The following is a 15,868-nucleotide window of genomic DNA, read 5'->3' as shown; positions in this document are numbered from 1 at the left end:
AATCTTCTGATGTAGCAAGAACTTCTCCAAGCGTATTACCAGTATGATCAAGTGCAGAATTTGATTTGCTTAGTACAATTACTGCAGTTAATTACATCCAGATTCATAATTACAAATAACTTATATTAAAATTATACTAGAAGAGGAACATGCTTCTGCAATTCATGATGGTAGCAGAAGCAGCACAGAACAGGTACATCTGATTCTTCAGTTATAAGCCAGCTTTCTCTCCTAGAGCGAATAGCCCCTGAATTACATTTACATGACCTTGGGCTGGGGATCTACACACTCCCTGATGTAAGTGTAGCTACCCAAATCACGTTTCCCTTGAGAGGAGATTATTTTGTGCTATATCAATCTGGTCCATGCAGGACTTGGAAAAAGCATCAGATGTTTAGGCATTGCAAATCCTTTTGCCATAGGCAAGGTTACTAATTAAAAAGCGTCAGCATACAGAAGCACCACATGCAGCCCAACCAAGGATGAATGTCAAGAAATTGGCGAGGAAAAGGGAAAAAGCAAGAAAGAGGTTAGGAAGAGATCAGATGGTTTTTTTCACAGATTGTTCCCTTTCTTTCCAGTCGTCGTTTCTTCCCAACAAGTTTGGTGGTATCTGACAACATTACTCCTTGCAGCAGGGTGTCTCATCAGCTGTATCTTACTGTGGAAGTCGCATATTGTAGCATTTCATATGCAGTGTCTGGTCATATCCCATCTTGTCACATTTTATTAGGTATGCTGTCATTGTGTGACACTTCGCTGGTGGCATGCAGTCACATTACAGCTCATCATTACATACATTGTTTTCTGTTTCTGTTGACATTTCCATGAGACCTTGAATGTGACTTTGGAAAATGTTGTTGAAATATGCTTCCAATTTATAACAACCATCAGTTCTTTCGACTGAAACGGCACTGGGTGCATTCTAAGAGTGAATAAATATCAGCTGATGAAGGTTAATTGTGCTGAAAAGTTTTATTATCTCCACCATGTTGGTGCGGGGAAATCAAGGTAGGGAAGGCAATTTCCTAAAGGCTGCGCAGTGAAGCCAGATTCGCAACAGCACTAGAACAGGTGCTTAAACATAAGCACAGGCTGAAGTCCTGCCATAAATTAACCTGAACTTGGGGTCTATATGACTTCCTAATGCATGTTATGAAAAAACTAGATGTTACTGCTGAGAATAGGTTTGAAAGCCTGGCATAGTAGCACGGGAAAATAGGGTTGATGGACATCCCTCTGGAGCAATTCTGTTTGTGTTTGTGTTTTTTTTTTTCTCAACCTGCCCTTGGTTCTCTGCACACTTATGTTACAACTCATGGAGTGGAAGCAGTGCAAATCAGGTGGGAAAAAAGGGGCCGGGTATTTCACTGAATTCTTCTGCGTTCTGCTCTAGCCTTCATTGCTGTGATGCATGTTGACTTTACTGAGTTGGCATCAGCATCCTTCTGGGGCCTGCTCTGCAACACATGACACTTCTCTGACATAGTGAAGGGGTAGAACATATAGCTTAGAAAGTTTCTTGTTTCCATTAACGTCCTTGTTTTGAACGACTAGCAAAAATGTTGTACAATGGTAATTCTCATGGATTGAACTGACTGGTTCTTTGCTTTTCACTGGCCTCATTACTCAGTGTTTTTAAACTGGTTTTGAGGGGATTAAAACTCATCTCTGGCATTTGCAAATAGCAGTGTATAAACACTGGGTCTTAATAGTTATTCCAAACACGCAGGCAAGATTTTCTTAGCAATCTCTTTAGGGTTTAGATTTTGTTTAAAGTGGTCCCTTGCTCTAAGTCAGAAGCATTAATTTCTAGGTAACAGGCACAGATGTCCTTCAAACCTCCAGTAAGTGGTCTCATTAAGTACTTGAGTAAAATGAAGAGTATTGCATCAGATGAAATATCTGGGAATAAAAAGCTATATTGTCTCTTGGATGGAGGGAAACTGCCTGTGTTTTATATCCAAGAAAGATGCAGAAGTTGTTACAATGCATGAGAGGTGCCAGATGCTCCCCCAAAAGAAGGCGGGGGGGGTGTCGTTCTTCTTTTCCACTGGTCTAGTCATCAGAAGAGAATTGTTTTTCTTGTTTAAAGCCATGGTTACCTCGATAAATAAAGCCTCAATTCTGGAGCCTCTATGGACCTTCAGCACAGACGTTTTAGGGCTAGGTATTTGCCTTAGACTTCTGTGTAGCTGACAGCTATAACATTTTTAGACGTAGTTTGCATGAGTCAGATTTGTGGCTGGATCTCTCTGATGGACTTAATTCAGGTTTTACCACTAATGTGTTAGTATTTCCATATCCGATTAATCATACCAAAGCATAGATCAATTTGAAGGAAGCACAAAAATAATTTTTCTGTTACTTCTTCATTGTTTTCCAGGATTCTGTATCTTTGGTTTAGTACATGTTAAGTAATACAATGCAGAGATTATCTCCTTTTCTGGACATGTGCATCACTGGCAAGCTTAGTAAAAGTCACCACAGCTGGATGTGGAAATATTGTGTTAGTATTTGAAATGTCTGCATGCATCTACATACGTCCCCTGTACAGGATCAAGTCATACATTAGCAGTAGTTTGGAGTATGTATGTGAATCAGACAGGTGGTCACAAATTTTGCCTGTGCTAAGAATAAAAGAAGGAAGTCAGTTTCTGCAAATATGAGATAAAAGTTGTCCTGTGTAATATGTCAAATTTCAATGAAAAATTGAAACGGTTCACTCAGTCTAAGCTAGCTAGCTGTTTAGAGTAGGTCACAGCAGGAATTAGGAAACGCACAAGGTGTCTGGTGATTTGGGGTTTTAATAGTTAGGATTTTTTAAAATCACTTGAATAGTTGCATTGGAATTAAACATCAAGCCCTAATAGGGTCTGATTTTCCTGAGCTGTGACAAACAGGATGTGATTTCTGTTTTATGATTAACAGCTCTCCCGACTCTGGTGTTGGAGTGACATGGAGTTCATCTTTTCGTTGCTGTGGCATTCACAAGAGGGGCTTGGTAGTAATTTATTTCAGGTGGTTAGTTGTAGCACATAACCTAGGAGGTTTTTGAATCAGGTTCCTATTGTAAATTGTTCCTGAAAGATCTTCCTAATCTTATTAATATTGACTGATTCTTTGTATTAGGATTTCCCAGGGATTGGTGGAGTCTAAAGGATTAAAGGCCTCTGAGTCAAGGATGACCTAGATTCTGACAGATTTTATTATGCAAATCCTTATGATCAGAGGTCATTAATGAAAACATCTGAAGCTAATATGAGTTAATATATTTGAGTGCTCTCTGATATTAATGAATTTTTTGGTTCCAGGTGAGTACAGTACCATTTATATTTAAGTATTTCAAAACTGCTTTGATTTAGAAGCGTACTCAAAAAGTGACTTAGGATCTTAAATGTCCAAATCCTTTTGGCTGCAGCTGAAAGTTGGGTTCTGGAGACACTTTTGAAAACAAGGTTTTCCTCTGAAGTCACAGTGGGGGATCAGGAGATTCTCCTCTGGCCTTTCTAATATGATTTCAAGAAAACAGTAGATTCCTAACAATGAAGCAAGTTCTCGATTTCATTTTTGTAAAGAAAATTCCCTGAGCTTTTTTTGTTATCTTAAGCGGAAAAATGAAATACGATGAAGAACAGCAAGAAATTAAAAAACTACTGGCTTTCCCAACTCGAAACAGAAGGATGATTTATACGTATGGCCATTTTTCTCTTCTATATTTACAAAGTGCTCTATTACTTGAAGATCTGATAAGCAGAGAAAGAAATATTCCCGAACAACCTGGTCCTCGCCTGTTACAGTCCAGCTGTCCCTACTGTTTGAGTGGGTGCAGGGACCTGCAACCGAAACCAGGAAGATTCTGAATGTAATTCGTATATAAAGGCATTAATGCATTTTCCTTTATGGTGGCTTCCCAAAGTTCAGCACCTGGACCTCAGGCCACAAATGAAAAAGCTCTCTATTTGGTTCTTTAAACATGTTTTCATTCTTTCATTTATTTCACAGGTCTGACTACTTAATTATATTTGTTTCTTTTATTAATAGTTGCCTTTTTATATCATACCTTTCTCCTGAGAATAGGAAAACATGTAAATAACCTGAGCAAAGACATTCCATTTTAGGCCAGTAGCAGGATAGGCCATTATGATTATGCTATTTATGAATAAACAGAGGCGTTTACCCAAAATATTCAAAGCTGACTCTGCAAACTGAAAAGCCTTCGAATTACACATATGTTTTAGAACTTGGTTTTGTAAGTCTGTCAAGCAAGGAGTCAGTAGCAGAGGTGGGAACAGAGCACAGGGAGCTGGGCTCTCCCTTTTCTGATACCATGAGCAGTGCTGGGACAGGTTCTGATTTTTATTATTTTGGTTTAGATCAGGGTGATATCCTTGAAGTCAGTAGCATGCGTATAGTCTAACATTTGATGACTGGCCTTAGGTTTGGACCCTAACTGTGAGAGGCCTTGCCAGCTGGTGCTTCAGATGTCGCTCTCCTCCCCTCGTTTTACATGGACATGCAGAATTTGCAATCTCGGAAGAAATCCTGTAGGATGGGGATCCAGTGCGCCTTGTTTTGAACAGGAACGTTTTTACCGGCTCTTTTGCCACCCCCACACATCTGTCGTCTGCTTCATATGTACCTCTAGCTCCCTTTGAGACAAACTGCTTTGCAGCTCCCTGGAAGGGCAGGCAGAAGTGCAGCCCCGCTGCCGCCAGCGCCGCGTCCTTTGACATTTCCCAGTGCACTGGGGCAACGTGTTGTTTCCTGCTCCCGTACTTCTCTGCTACCTTGCAGAATATACCAGCAGAATGTGGGTTAATGGGGCAGGCATGGCACAGAAAATAGTCTCTCTGGTGGAGTCATTAGGATTTGCTGGCAGACTGCCAGCTCGGTGCAATTTTACACTCACTTTTCAGAGCGAGCTTAAAGGGGAAACCTCTGTCCGCTTTAATCCTTTACAGCCAGCAAGAGGCTGCTGGGGCTTGCCTGCCACTGTCCAGGTCTCTGATGAACAGCTGGCTGGAAATTCTCATCTAAGCACTTACTTAAATGATTTGTTCGTGTTGTTTTGAAATGGGTAGTCAAGACTATTTAAAATTAATGGATCTGCATGGGATTGATTGGTGATATTGCTGTCTCCTACGTTTGGATTTTCCCAAAGTTAAAAAGCAGTGTTTGAGGTGCATTTTGAGGAGGGGGTAAGTGGCAGAAACCCACAAGAAACCCAGCCCCTCCAAAAGAAACGCAAACCCCAAGCCCCCACAAAACATTCTGCCTGGGAAGGCATAGCTGAGCAGGCACAGCTAGACTTCAGCCAGTACCATACATACATACCAAAGATTTTAGGTCTGTTCTGCAACAGGCTTCAGCTGCATGTGAAATTAATAGCAGCTGATAGCACAGTTCCTGAAAGGGTTAGATTATCACAGTTGTAGGGCATTGTAATTTGTTATTTGTGTAAAGAGTTAATCAGAATAATATAATTAATTAGTTATTGTCGTATAATAAACCGAAATGCAAATTGATTTTGGAAAAAATTACCTGATATTATATTTATTTTACTTTGTTGCTTAAAATGGAATTGCATCAACCAGAATCAATAACCAATGTGTCTTTTTGTTTTTAGAAACTTTGGGTCACTTTTCATGTGAAACGTGCAGCCCCAGTTAATGCTTACTGATCTGGAATTAGAGAGCAAAAGGGTTAAATCTCAATCCCTCTCTGATTTATATTTCCCTCCCCTCCTTCCCAGCTGTGGACATGGATGGAAGATCTGCAGAAGGAGCTCTTAGAGGATGTCTGTGCTGACTCTGTGGATGCGGTTCAGGAGCTTATCAAGCAGTTTCAGCAGCAACAAACAGCCACCTTGGATGCTACCCTCAATGTTATTAAAGAAGGGGAAGATCTAATCCAACAGCTCAGGTAAGCATCCACCTGGAGGACAGGTGTTGAGAAATCTGATGTATGCTGTGGTTTAGGTGTGCATAAATAGGGAACTGTAAGTTAGGATTAATTGGGAGAGTTTATTAATTCTTTGCTTATTTATGATTCTTCAAATTCTTTGAGTGTTTTTATTGAAATTGCAAGGAGTGATTTGTGTGGACTGATTAGAGTAGCCTGTGGATCAGCATGGGTTCCTGTCTGACAGAGAGATTATTTATAGGCACAGTGAATTGGAACATATGTGTTTCAGGTGAATATTTTTAGTTGGTATTTATAGAAGATTGTTAAACGGTTGTAAGCTGAGGCCTCATGATTTATATGGTTACTCCTGATGTAGAAGTGTATTGCTCTTAATAAAAGATACACATGTGTAACAATCTTCACTCTTTCATTTTGCATGCAGCACCCTTTGTCCATGTGGGGTTTATTCATACTGTCAAAGAGGGTCTTATACTGCCAGTTCTAGTTGCATTATGAATTAAAACAGCTCATTTTACCTGATTTAAATTACATTAAGAGACTGGCTCCAAGAAGTTAGAGTTTTTTTGCTTTCTCAGTCTGTAAGTGTAGTAAAAAAAACCTTGTAGTTGTGCAATCTTTCTCATTTGTTGTTATTTACAGTGGTTTTCTGTGGCTTTAACTTTGTTGACAGCAGGGGAGTTTTCCTGCCTTTTAGTGATGTTACTGAACTCAAAACCAAGTCCAACACATCACTTGTTCTTTAAAGCTTTGTATTGTTACAGATTGCCCTTACCTGCTTGTACATAGTGTGTACGTTCTGTATACATACATAATATGCAAATCTGCAGGTCTTATGCATTTCACCAGAGACTTATGTCATGCTCCTCACCCTGAGCTTTCCTAATCTGATGCCTTCAGTTCTCACATGAGAAGTGCAGAAAACCATGAGCCACAATAGGAAAAGCCTAAGGTGCTCTAGAGCAGAGTAGATAATGAAGGGCCATAAGAATGTATGTGTGGCCAGCCACAACAGGTCAGTCAGAGGTCTGCATGGTAATTTCCCTTCATGCAAAGAAACTTTTTGCAAAGTTTAGGGCATTTCTATGAGATCACAAAAACAGCAGTGAAATTCTGGACTAAAGATTTTTTTGTTGTTCATCCCATTGGCATAACATCATTTCAGCATGAACACCCATGGAGAAGAGCCTGAAAGGGATTCTGTAAAAGCCCATCAGGTGGAGTGTGGGGTGGTTTGTGGCATTGCCAAAAGTGTCTGTATTGAAGGAGTCCTGGTGCTGGCTGTGGGATTGGCCTAAAGGCTTTTTGCCTGCACCTGAGTCAGTAGGAAAGCAGCACGTGGAGTTGGAGAGTGGCAATATTTGGAGCTGAGATGTCAGTGGAGCATCAGTATGAATAGCAGTTATTGGAGAAAGGCTGGTGTAGTGGCTGCAAGGTAATGCAGGGGAAGGGGTGAACTGGGAGATGGTGTGTGGACTTCATCTTTTTTTAATGTAAACTTAGTCAATTCTTAGTTTCAGTCTTTGAAAAGTAAGGGTGGCCTCAGGTTTGAGACTTTTTTTAGAATTGGTGTCATGCCTAAACATTTGTGAAATGCCAAGACAGGTTTTGTGGCAGCTGTATTTCACAAAGAAATGTTGTTTTGGGGGTCTGGCTTGTATTCTGGGCAGTGAGCAAGGTGGAACAGGGTGAACACATTTGTGCAAAGTGATCCCCTGCTTCTGATAAAGTTAAGAGCAAACACAGAGAGAACAGTTGTCTGAAGGACAGAAGCCCTGAATGCACGCAAAGACTTGTAGAGCTGAACTGTCAAGACGATCTCTGATTCAAGTGTTGGTTTTGAGCACTCTGACTAACTGCAAAGCCTGTAATGCAATCCTGGACTCTCTCAAAAAGTGAAACAGAACTGCGTAAGAAAAACATCAAACTGCCTCTGTGTCTGCCCACTCTAACAGCTTTTGTGGCTGCTGGCAAAAGTAAAGAACACACAGATAAAGGAAAGAAGGAAAAATTAGAATTGCTGCAATCTTTCCTTAACACAGCATTGCATTTCACAGTGTGGATCACCTTGTACCTGCCGTGAAGAATAGCTGAAGACTGCAAATGCTACAACAATGAAAAGAATGAAATACACTGCTCTTATCAAGCGTGTCATAGCACAGGTTTAAACCAATAAAATTAATGGGGCTTTGAAAAATTTTACGTTTCTTGTCCTTATCTCTGAGAGGACAGATATTGCTTTAGAGAAGATCATTTGTGTAATACCACTCTGTGTCTCCTCCAAATAGCTTAGGAAAAGCTCAGCTGCCTGAACTAGTTAAATACAATGCCTGGGACTGCTCTTCACAGAAGGTCTTCAGGGCCTTCAGTGACTCTACATCAGGAGACCATACCTACAGGAATAAAACAGGCCTGGCGAGCAACACTGTACGCGTCATGGTTAGCATTGGAAACACTTTTTTCACTCTTCCTTATCAGTGTTTTACTGAGGTGATCATCGTTCTCAGCAGTTAACACGAAGCAAATCTTTGAACTGCATTTCTAGGAGTGCTGCTGGGGGCAATATTTCTGCACATCTGTGAAAGGCAAAACAATGACTTGCTCCAGTGAGATGTGAAAGAATGGGAATGTTAGGGGCAAAAAAAAGACAGTGAAGAGTTATGTATCTTGCCTTCTTTACAGTAGTTCAACATATGAGCTTTTGATAATGAGTATCTTTCACTAAGCTTTCTCCCAGTTAAAGCACTGAAAGTGGTTTCAGGAGCACAGCGTTCATTCTGAATAAACTCAACAGCAATGCACTAAGCCCAATTTTATGTTCCCTGAAGTTAATTTTGTATTTTTTTCCAATATTTTCCCTGCATTTTATAACTCTAATTCGTAACCTTTGAAAGACTAGTAAGGATCTTTTATGAATTCTTTCCCAGAATTTCTCGTCATCAGACAGAGCAAGAAATCTTGTGGCGGAAGCATCCAATCTCAGAAATTTCTTTTTCTGGAAGGAGATCTTTCTCAAACCAGACTACACAGGGATTTTCAAGGCCTTATCTGAGGAGACTGTGAAAAAATACCAGATTATTACACTTAAGTTTTTGTATTGCATCAGCCACTGAAATGGAAATGTGGCTTGATTTGAAGAGTGAAATGTTTAATCAAAAATAATTTCTAAAACCAAGTGTGTCTTTAGATCCCGTGAGAGATTATTCAACACCAGTCTTGAATAATGCATTGAGTCATTTAGATAATATATGAATAGTAATAATCCTATTACTGTTAGTAATAATCATTTGAATGAAGACATATTTCATGTCCTTTTATAGAAGACAGGTGCTGACTGAAGGAAACAGAACTTGATTGAATGTGGCCTCAGATTAAGCTGTAGTTTCAAAATCTCACCTTGTTATCTTCATTCATCCTCCTTCTGTACAGCTCTAATGTGGAGGCAGGGAGAGACCTTGTGATCACCAAGAAGGTGAAGACACAAGACTTAGTGCAGCAGAAACCATATGACCTGGAGAGAGTAATATTGGTGTAATATTCCCTTATAAGCAAGGGAATTTGGTAGTACTTGCTTCAGAATAATGCCGGAACATCTGAAGTTCAGTGTATCAAACATAAAGTATTTGAGGAAAAAGAGGTGAAACACATCCAAAGAGCAAACTACTATACTATAGTATTCTGTATTTTTAAATTTATTCTTAGGCTTCAGATGTTCAGGCAAATGCTTCTTCTGTTCCTTCAAGACACATAATGAAAACAGAATAACATGTGTGTTTTGTTGCCTTAGAATCTCAAAGGTGTGTTTGAAATTTACCTAAAATGACTCTGTGTGTCAGTGCCTAGTTTCAATTTAACGCATCTGTAAAAGGTTATACTTTTTTTTTTCCTCAATTATACTCACTGACAGTGTTCAGTTAACATTTAAGTAGACTGTACATTGTTTTGGACCCTACGTGATGATAATTTGCAAAGAGCAAAGCACAAGCATTTCAGTCAAGTTCTGTAGAAAACCACAAATGCTTTGCTAGATGTTTTGTGGAGGGAAAATTCCATCCAGAAAAGGGAAATAAAAACCTAAAAATTGGGAATACACTAGCACTCTTCCACAGTGGGGAGACTCTGCAGGCACCTCTACTCAGCAGCCCAGGTTAGCTGGCCAAAAGAATAGCTCCCAGCTGCATTTGGTCCCCGTGGGACAGTGCATTGACCTGGCAGCGTTACCTGACATTTCGCTTGTCTTCCAATACTGTCAGCCACTTCGCTGCACACATAAGAGTTTGTTGGTGCACCGATAGTCCAGTATGTGCTGTTAGATTTGTAACTGTCCCCCCCACCTTCTCCAAGGCAGAACTGGAGATTGAAAGGCAATATTGATGGTAAGACCTGCTGGCTTACCCACTTCATCCTGTTACACTACCAGTGCACAGGTCTTTCCAACAGTCTATTTGATAAGGTTTTCAGTTGGCTTGGTTTAAGTATGCCACATAATGCAGCTGCTATCACACGCCTTTGAGCAGGATGGATGGAGAAAACGATTGCATCTAAATCTTATTTTAGCTACAGTACCAAAGCCAAGATTAAATTATGGCTTCAGAGTTTCCTTTCTGGTTCCTGTTAAATTTGGGGGACCTTTTGTGGCACATTTGAGGATAAATTTCAGCTCTTTATGTCTGCAAAGGCTCTTTATCTATAAAACACTCACTGAAAAAAAATTGCTGAAGATGTAGCAGGCTGTAGGTGAGCCTATTAATATATGTGAGAGCACAAATAGAAAAGAAACTGTCAGGACTGTCCTATGTCCATGCTAAGACTTCTTTCAGGTACAGCAAACTTTCCCCTTGGTCCTAGCCCACCAGTTAAAGGGCTAGCTCCCTTCTGCTGCCTGCATATGAAAGGTGTAGATGCAGCAGTATCTAACCTGTCACAGGCATGTCTCATTTTGCTTACCCTGGTGAAAAGACAAGTCAGAGTCTGTCTTACAGTGTTTGAAAGGTGTTTTTCTTCAGTGGATTTTTTTGCACTGTATTCTGCATCTATTGCTGTACTATGTAATCCAGAGGAAATCAAGGCATCCCTACCCTTTGGTCTAAAATGCTGGTAATTCTGATTCAATTAGTCTGTAAGTAATGAAGCAAATGCACAAAACGAACTTGTAAAGGTCCAGGTGGCTAAATAGCATCTCTGAGCTTGGTGTGAGTGTAGGCTGGAGCAGGTCACTCTGTAGGATTAAAGGGGATTGCCAGCCAGTCTCCCCAAGAGATCCACTGAGATTGATGTGTCGTTCTCCTCCCCTCCCTCTCCCAAGTGTGTAAGGCCGCAGTGTCACGACACAAGAAAGGATGATCCCCTTGTTCAAACTTTGTGCCAAGCTCAGGAGCTGCAGGATTCCAGCGAGTAGAAGAGATGAGTGTTGCATACACCTTCCCTCAGCCCTTTGTGCTTGGGTTTGCTTCTCAGCAGCACGCAGAATCACAAATGTGTAGTTCTTGCTCTTTTGCCTGCCTTAAAGCTCAGCTTTAACCATGCTCTCTGCCTTGCTACAGGGACTCTGCCGTTTCCAACAATAAGACTCCACACAATAGCTCCATCAGCCACATTGAATCTGTCCTCCAGCAGCTCGACGAGGCCCAGGTACAGATGGAAGAGCTCTTCCATGAGAGGAAGATTAAGCTAGACATTTTCCTTCAGCTCCGGATTTTTGAACAGTACACCATTGAGGTAAGAGCTGGCTGCATGACCTGAGAAAGGTAGAGCTGTGGGAGAAGGAGTATATGTATAAACATACTCTGTTAGGATACACCTGGAGCTATTTGATTGTGCTTGGCTGTCCAGTGAGGAAGAGAGAGTGAGTTATAACCAGGCTTTAAATTCGGCATGTTGAAGCTAAAAATATGCTTTAGGGTATACTGCTAGAATGCACTGAAATAGATTTGTGTCTTCTTAACTGACTATGCTGAGAATTTGCCTGCTTTGCAGAGAAGCCTTATAAGATGCCTCCCTTATAACTCTTTATTGACACTAGTCACTCAGAGATTTGAAAGTTCCGTGTCACTTACTAGTGAAGTTTGTCTCTTCAGATACAAACATAAATGCATACAAACAGATTCATGCTTTGCTTCAAACCACTGAGTGAAAAAGCATGTTATGCATGAAAGGAAAGGATATTTAAAAGATGAGCTTTTTAAGCATCACAGTGGATTTATTTAAAAAGGAAAGAAAAAAAAAAAAGGGGGAAAGTTAAGGTATATTTTTATGTCCTCATGCAAAAAAGGTCTTTCAGTTCTGTTTTGTACTTCTGTTTTGAAATCAGAAGCACTGGATGGAAAACTCATCAAAACACTAATAATTGAGGTATTCTTGGACGGAGAAACTTTAAAGAGACTCCAGCCAATCTCATTAATTACTTGCTGTAATTCTGATAGGATATGATGCAAAAAGAACAACATGTAAATTAAATTGTGCACAAAATCCATGAAAGCCATGTGTCAGTGCATATGTCCCTTCTGGGGTGTGTTCCTCCTACTGTATCCCACTGGTGCTCGTTAAGTTCATGGAGCACCTTTAAGTGTTTTATGATGATATATTCCTGAAGGTATTGTTTGTAAATCTGTAGATAATCTCAAGGCGGGTACTGGTAATTAATGGGAGCCTTAGAATGCTGTGTCATACTTTGTAAGTGTTTATTTTAAGACATGGCATGATGAATTATATTGGGATAAAAAGCTGGAAACAGAGGGTGTTTTGATCTATAATCGGATGCCAGAGAGAGAAATCAGTGAGGAGTATCTGAGCTTTCCTGTTGTGACTGCAAAGTTATGTATTGTACTGAAGTATGTTGTACAGTGCTTGTTATTTATATAAATTAGAATAGTTTCATTTTACTTACCAGTTATATACAGCCTCCTTAATATTGAGAGACAGCATTCTTTGTGAGTGTGTGTATAAGTATAAATGTATGTATTTCATGTCAGATAACATACTTTGCTTTAAGAATGCTACATTCAAAATTCAGGAGCCTGCAGTAACTGTAGTATCTCCTATATTTAAATACAAGATATTTTGATACAGTGGTGTGACAAATGTTGAATAATTACTCTAAAGATATAAATGTAGTGTGAATGCATATACTTGTACGTACCTATAAATGGCACCTGTGTTTTCAAAAATGAAGCAAAAAAAAAAGTGAAAAACAGTATGTGCTTCTGGAACACCCAAATGTGTCTGTAGGCAGTATATGGTGAACCCACATGAATCATTCATTAAGATCTCAGCCAGTTTCACTGCAAATTCTAGGTCTGAACTTAGAATTATGCTGATTTAAGTAAAGATCTAAAAAAAAATTTAAAAAATCACTGTTTTCAAATTTTTTTCTTTGTACATAGTCTTTCAATCAAAGATCTCAAAGGCCATTACCACCATGGATTGCTTTACTGATGGGACAACCGAGGTATCAGGAGATGATGTGATTTTTCCTAGTCCTCTCCATATGTGGTGCCAGAGATGGGAATACTATGGGCATCCCTCTGTTTTGTTTCTACATGAATCCTTCTTCTGTGTATTCACAGACACAGTTGGAGTGGCTGTGATACATTAAAGATACTTAAAATTGGAAATGTGCTTCAGAGTCTTCTAAAATCAGATTGGCTAGAAAGGATTTTAAAGAAAATCACCACTTATTTGTCACTGTAGATTTGCTATTTTTTATCATAAGAACATCTGAATTCCCTCTGCAAGGTTAATATTACAAGGAAATCTGAGAACATGTTTCATAGGGAGTCTATGGGCAGATGATTTTATTTAGAAAGCTCCCTCCTTCTGAAAAAATATTTTTTTATTTTAGAATAATTATGACATTTAATTTATAACTGAGCACACAATGAAAAATATATCCAGGTCAGCATCTTAAATTTTATAAGTACATTTAGTGCTTAAGCACGAAAAACAGTTTGATGGATCATAAATAGAAAGGCAATTTGAAATAAAATGTTAAATGACACACGTATGCTATGCATTGCGAACAACAGCTGAATTGGCTCAAATTGACACAATAATGATCCTTAGAAAGTAGATTGCAGTCAGTTGCCTCAGCTGTATAATAAAGATCCCAAGTCAGTAGGAAACTGTTATCAAAACTAAAAAATTATCTCATGCCATTGTTGAGAAGCAAAAAGATTTTTTCATCACCATAATTAAAAAACATGTAATATTTCTGACGGTTGACTGTTCCAAGCTTTTAAGGGAAAAAGATGACGAACTTTAAAACAGGAAATTAAGTATTTTTTATACTAAAGACAAGTAGCTTGAGCTGTGACTGGAAAAGTATTTAGGTTTTAATTTTCCGTAATAGCCTAGATCCTGCGTAGATCCTGCATAGATTAAGAATAGTGAAATAATGTGTACCAGAATGATTGTCAAATGAATTTCTCCTTTTCTAGTCTAGATAAGCCCCCTTCCATCTGTCCAAAGAGCAGTGCCATATTGAACACATCCCTAAGGAAACCTGCTGCAGCCATGTTAATCTCTCTCCTTCCTGCGCTCACACAAACCATCTGCAAAAAGTGGGCCCTCCACCTCCCAAATTTGAACACCTTTGTCCTCTTTGCTGTTTCTGTCTTGTCAAGCATTGAGTTTCCCATTTTTCCCCCTCAGGTCTGTGTTCTCACCTTTGGTTCTTGGGTTCTTGTGCTCCAGGGAATCCCTTATGATGAGGACCCTTCCCTGGGAACTCTGGTGAGAGGAAAAACTTGCATCTCTCTACTGGAAGCCACAGGGATGCTTCCAACAGCTTTAGGGAAGGCTGTGCATTAGAGCTCAGTCTCAGAGAACAGTAGTTGTCTCTCACGTTGTCCATTTCCGTCCAATTTTGGATGGAAATATTTTTGATTCTGTTAATTTTCCCTATTACCCTCTCTCTCTCCTTTCTAATTAATGATGCAAACTGAAAAGTATTAGGAATTTTTCAAACTCGCAAATGGCAATTGAGTGATTGGCCTTTAGTTTTATTTAGAAAGTGTCTGACCGTCATTTGTTCTTTGGAAACTTTCCTGCTTTTATTGTTCTCCCCAGATATTGAAATCCATGCCATAGATCACGTAACCCTTTACTTTGGCACTCCTTCCTAAGCTTGCACTGTACCCGTCTGCTTTGTAGCCTTCCTGGTTTTTGAGTTTTTCTACAATCTTCTCTTCTTGACAGAGGTTTGGAGTCCAGACAAACTTCAGAATTAATGATTACCGCACGAGCAACGCTTACTTCCATCTATTTAGGCATCATTGGACCTTTTCTTGTACTTCAGTGAAATCTGCCAACTATTGTTGCATTTTGTCTTCAGGAAAAGTATTTTACGTGAAGAGAAGCCACCTGCCTCTTTCTTTGGCAGGGCAGGCCAGCTGCGTTCATTTGGGACTTCTAAGGACTTCTAAGCTGGCAGCTTAGAAGCAGGCAGCTTTTGTGTTGTACTTGAGTCAAGGCAGGTTTGGCAGATACAAATTTGGATATGAACCCACAGGCACATAGCATGTGCTGCCTGTTCTTTCTTGCCTTAATCTCATTATATTGACTGATATTTACACTCTGGGTTCTTGGGGTAAATTATGAAATCCAAACTATGACAACACCTGGAAACAGACATAACAGAAACATGAGAAAGCTTAGCTATCCCTATGGGAGGCTATTCTGCCTTACGTTTTAAAACCATAAAATGACAACCCATTCTTTATTTAGGAAACGTGTCTAATTTTGATGCCTGATATGTTTTATTTCTTTACCAAGTCATTGCGTATTTCAAGACAAGATGGGATCATTAGGATTATATGGTTGGTCTTTCTGTATGATACAGACTTCAATAGAGTTCGTGCAGCCAACCAAGTAACTCAGGAGATTTCATGCAATGTGAATGTGGTAGCTGATCCACTACGAGGATATAGGGTGTAAGACTCAGGAG

General features: G+C 39.6%; 1 protein-coding gene across 1 annotated transcript in view; it reads left to right on the top strand.

Annotated features, from left to right (window-relative positions):
- Positions 1-15,868, top strand: part of KALRN (kalirin RhoGEF kinase) — a 524,417-nt gene that overhangs the window by 318,333 nt on the left and 190,216 nt on the right. The window contains exons 12-13 of the mRNA XM_075152844.1: positions 5,756-5,925; positions 11,469-11,643. Of these exons, the coding sequence (XP_075008945.1) occupies positions 5,756-5,925; positions 11,469-11,643 (345 nt within the window). The remainder of the gene's footprint in view (positions 1-5,755; positions 5,926-11,468; positions 11,644-15,868) is intronic.

The sequence above is a fragment of the Calonectris borealis genome, chromosome 6, assembly GCF_964195595.1.
Source record: "Calonectris borealis chromosome 6, bCalBor7.hap1.2, whole genome shotgun sequence".
Classification (NCBI taxonomy): Eukaryota; Metazoa; Chordata; class Aves; order Procellariiformes; family Procellariidae; genus Calonectris; species Calonectris borealis.
The sequence above is the reverse complement of the archived record's forward strand: the minus strand, read 5'-3'. Positions and strand labels throughout refer to the sequence as shown.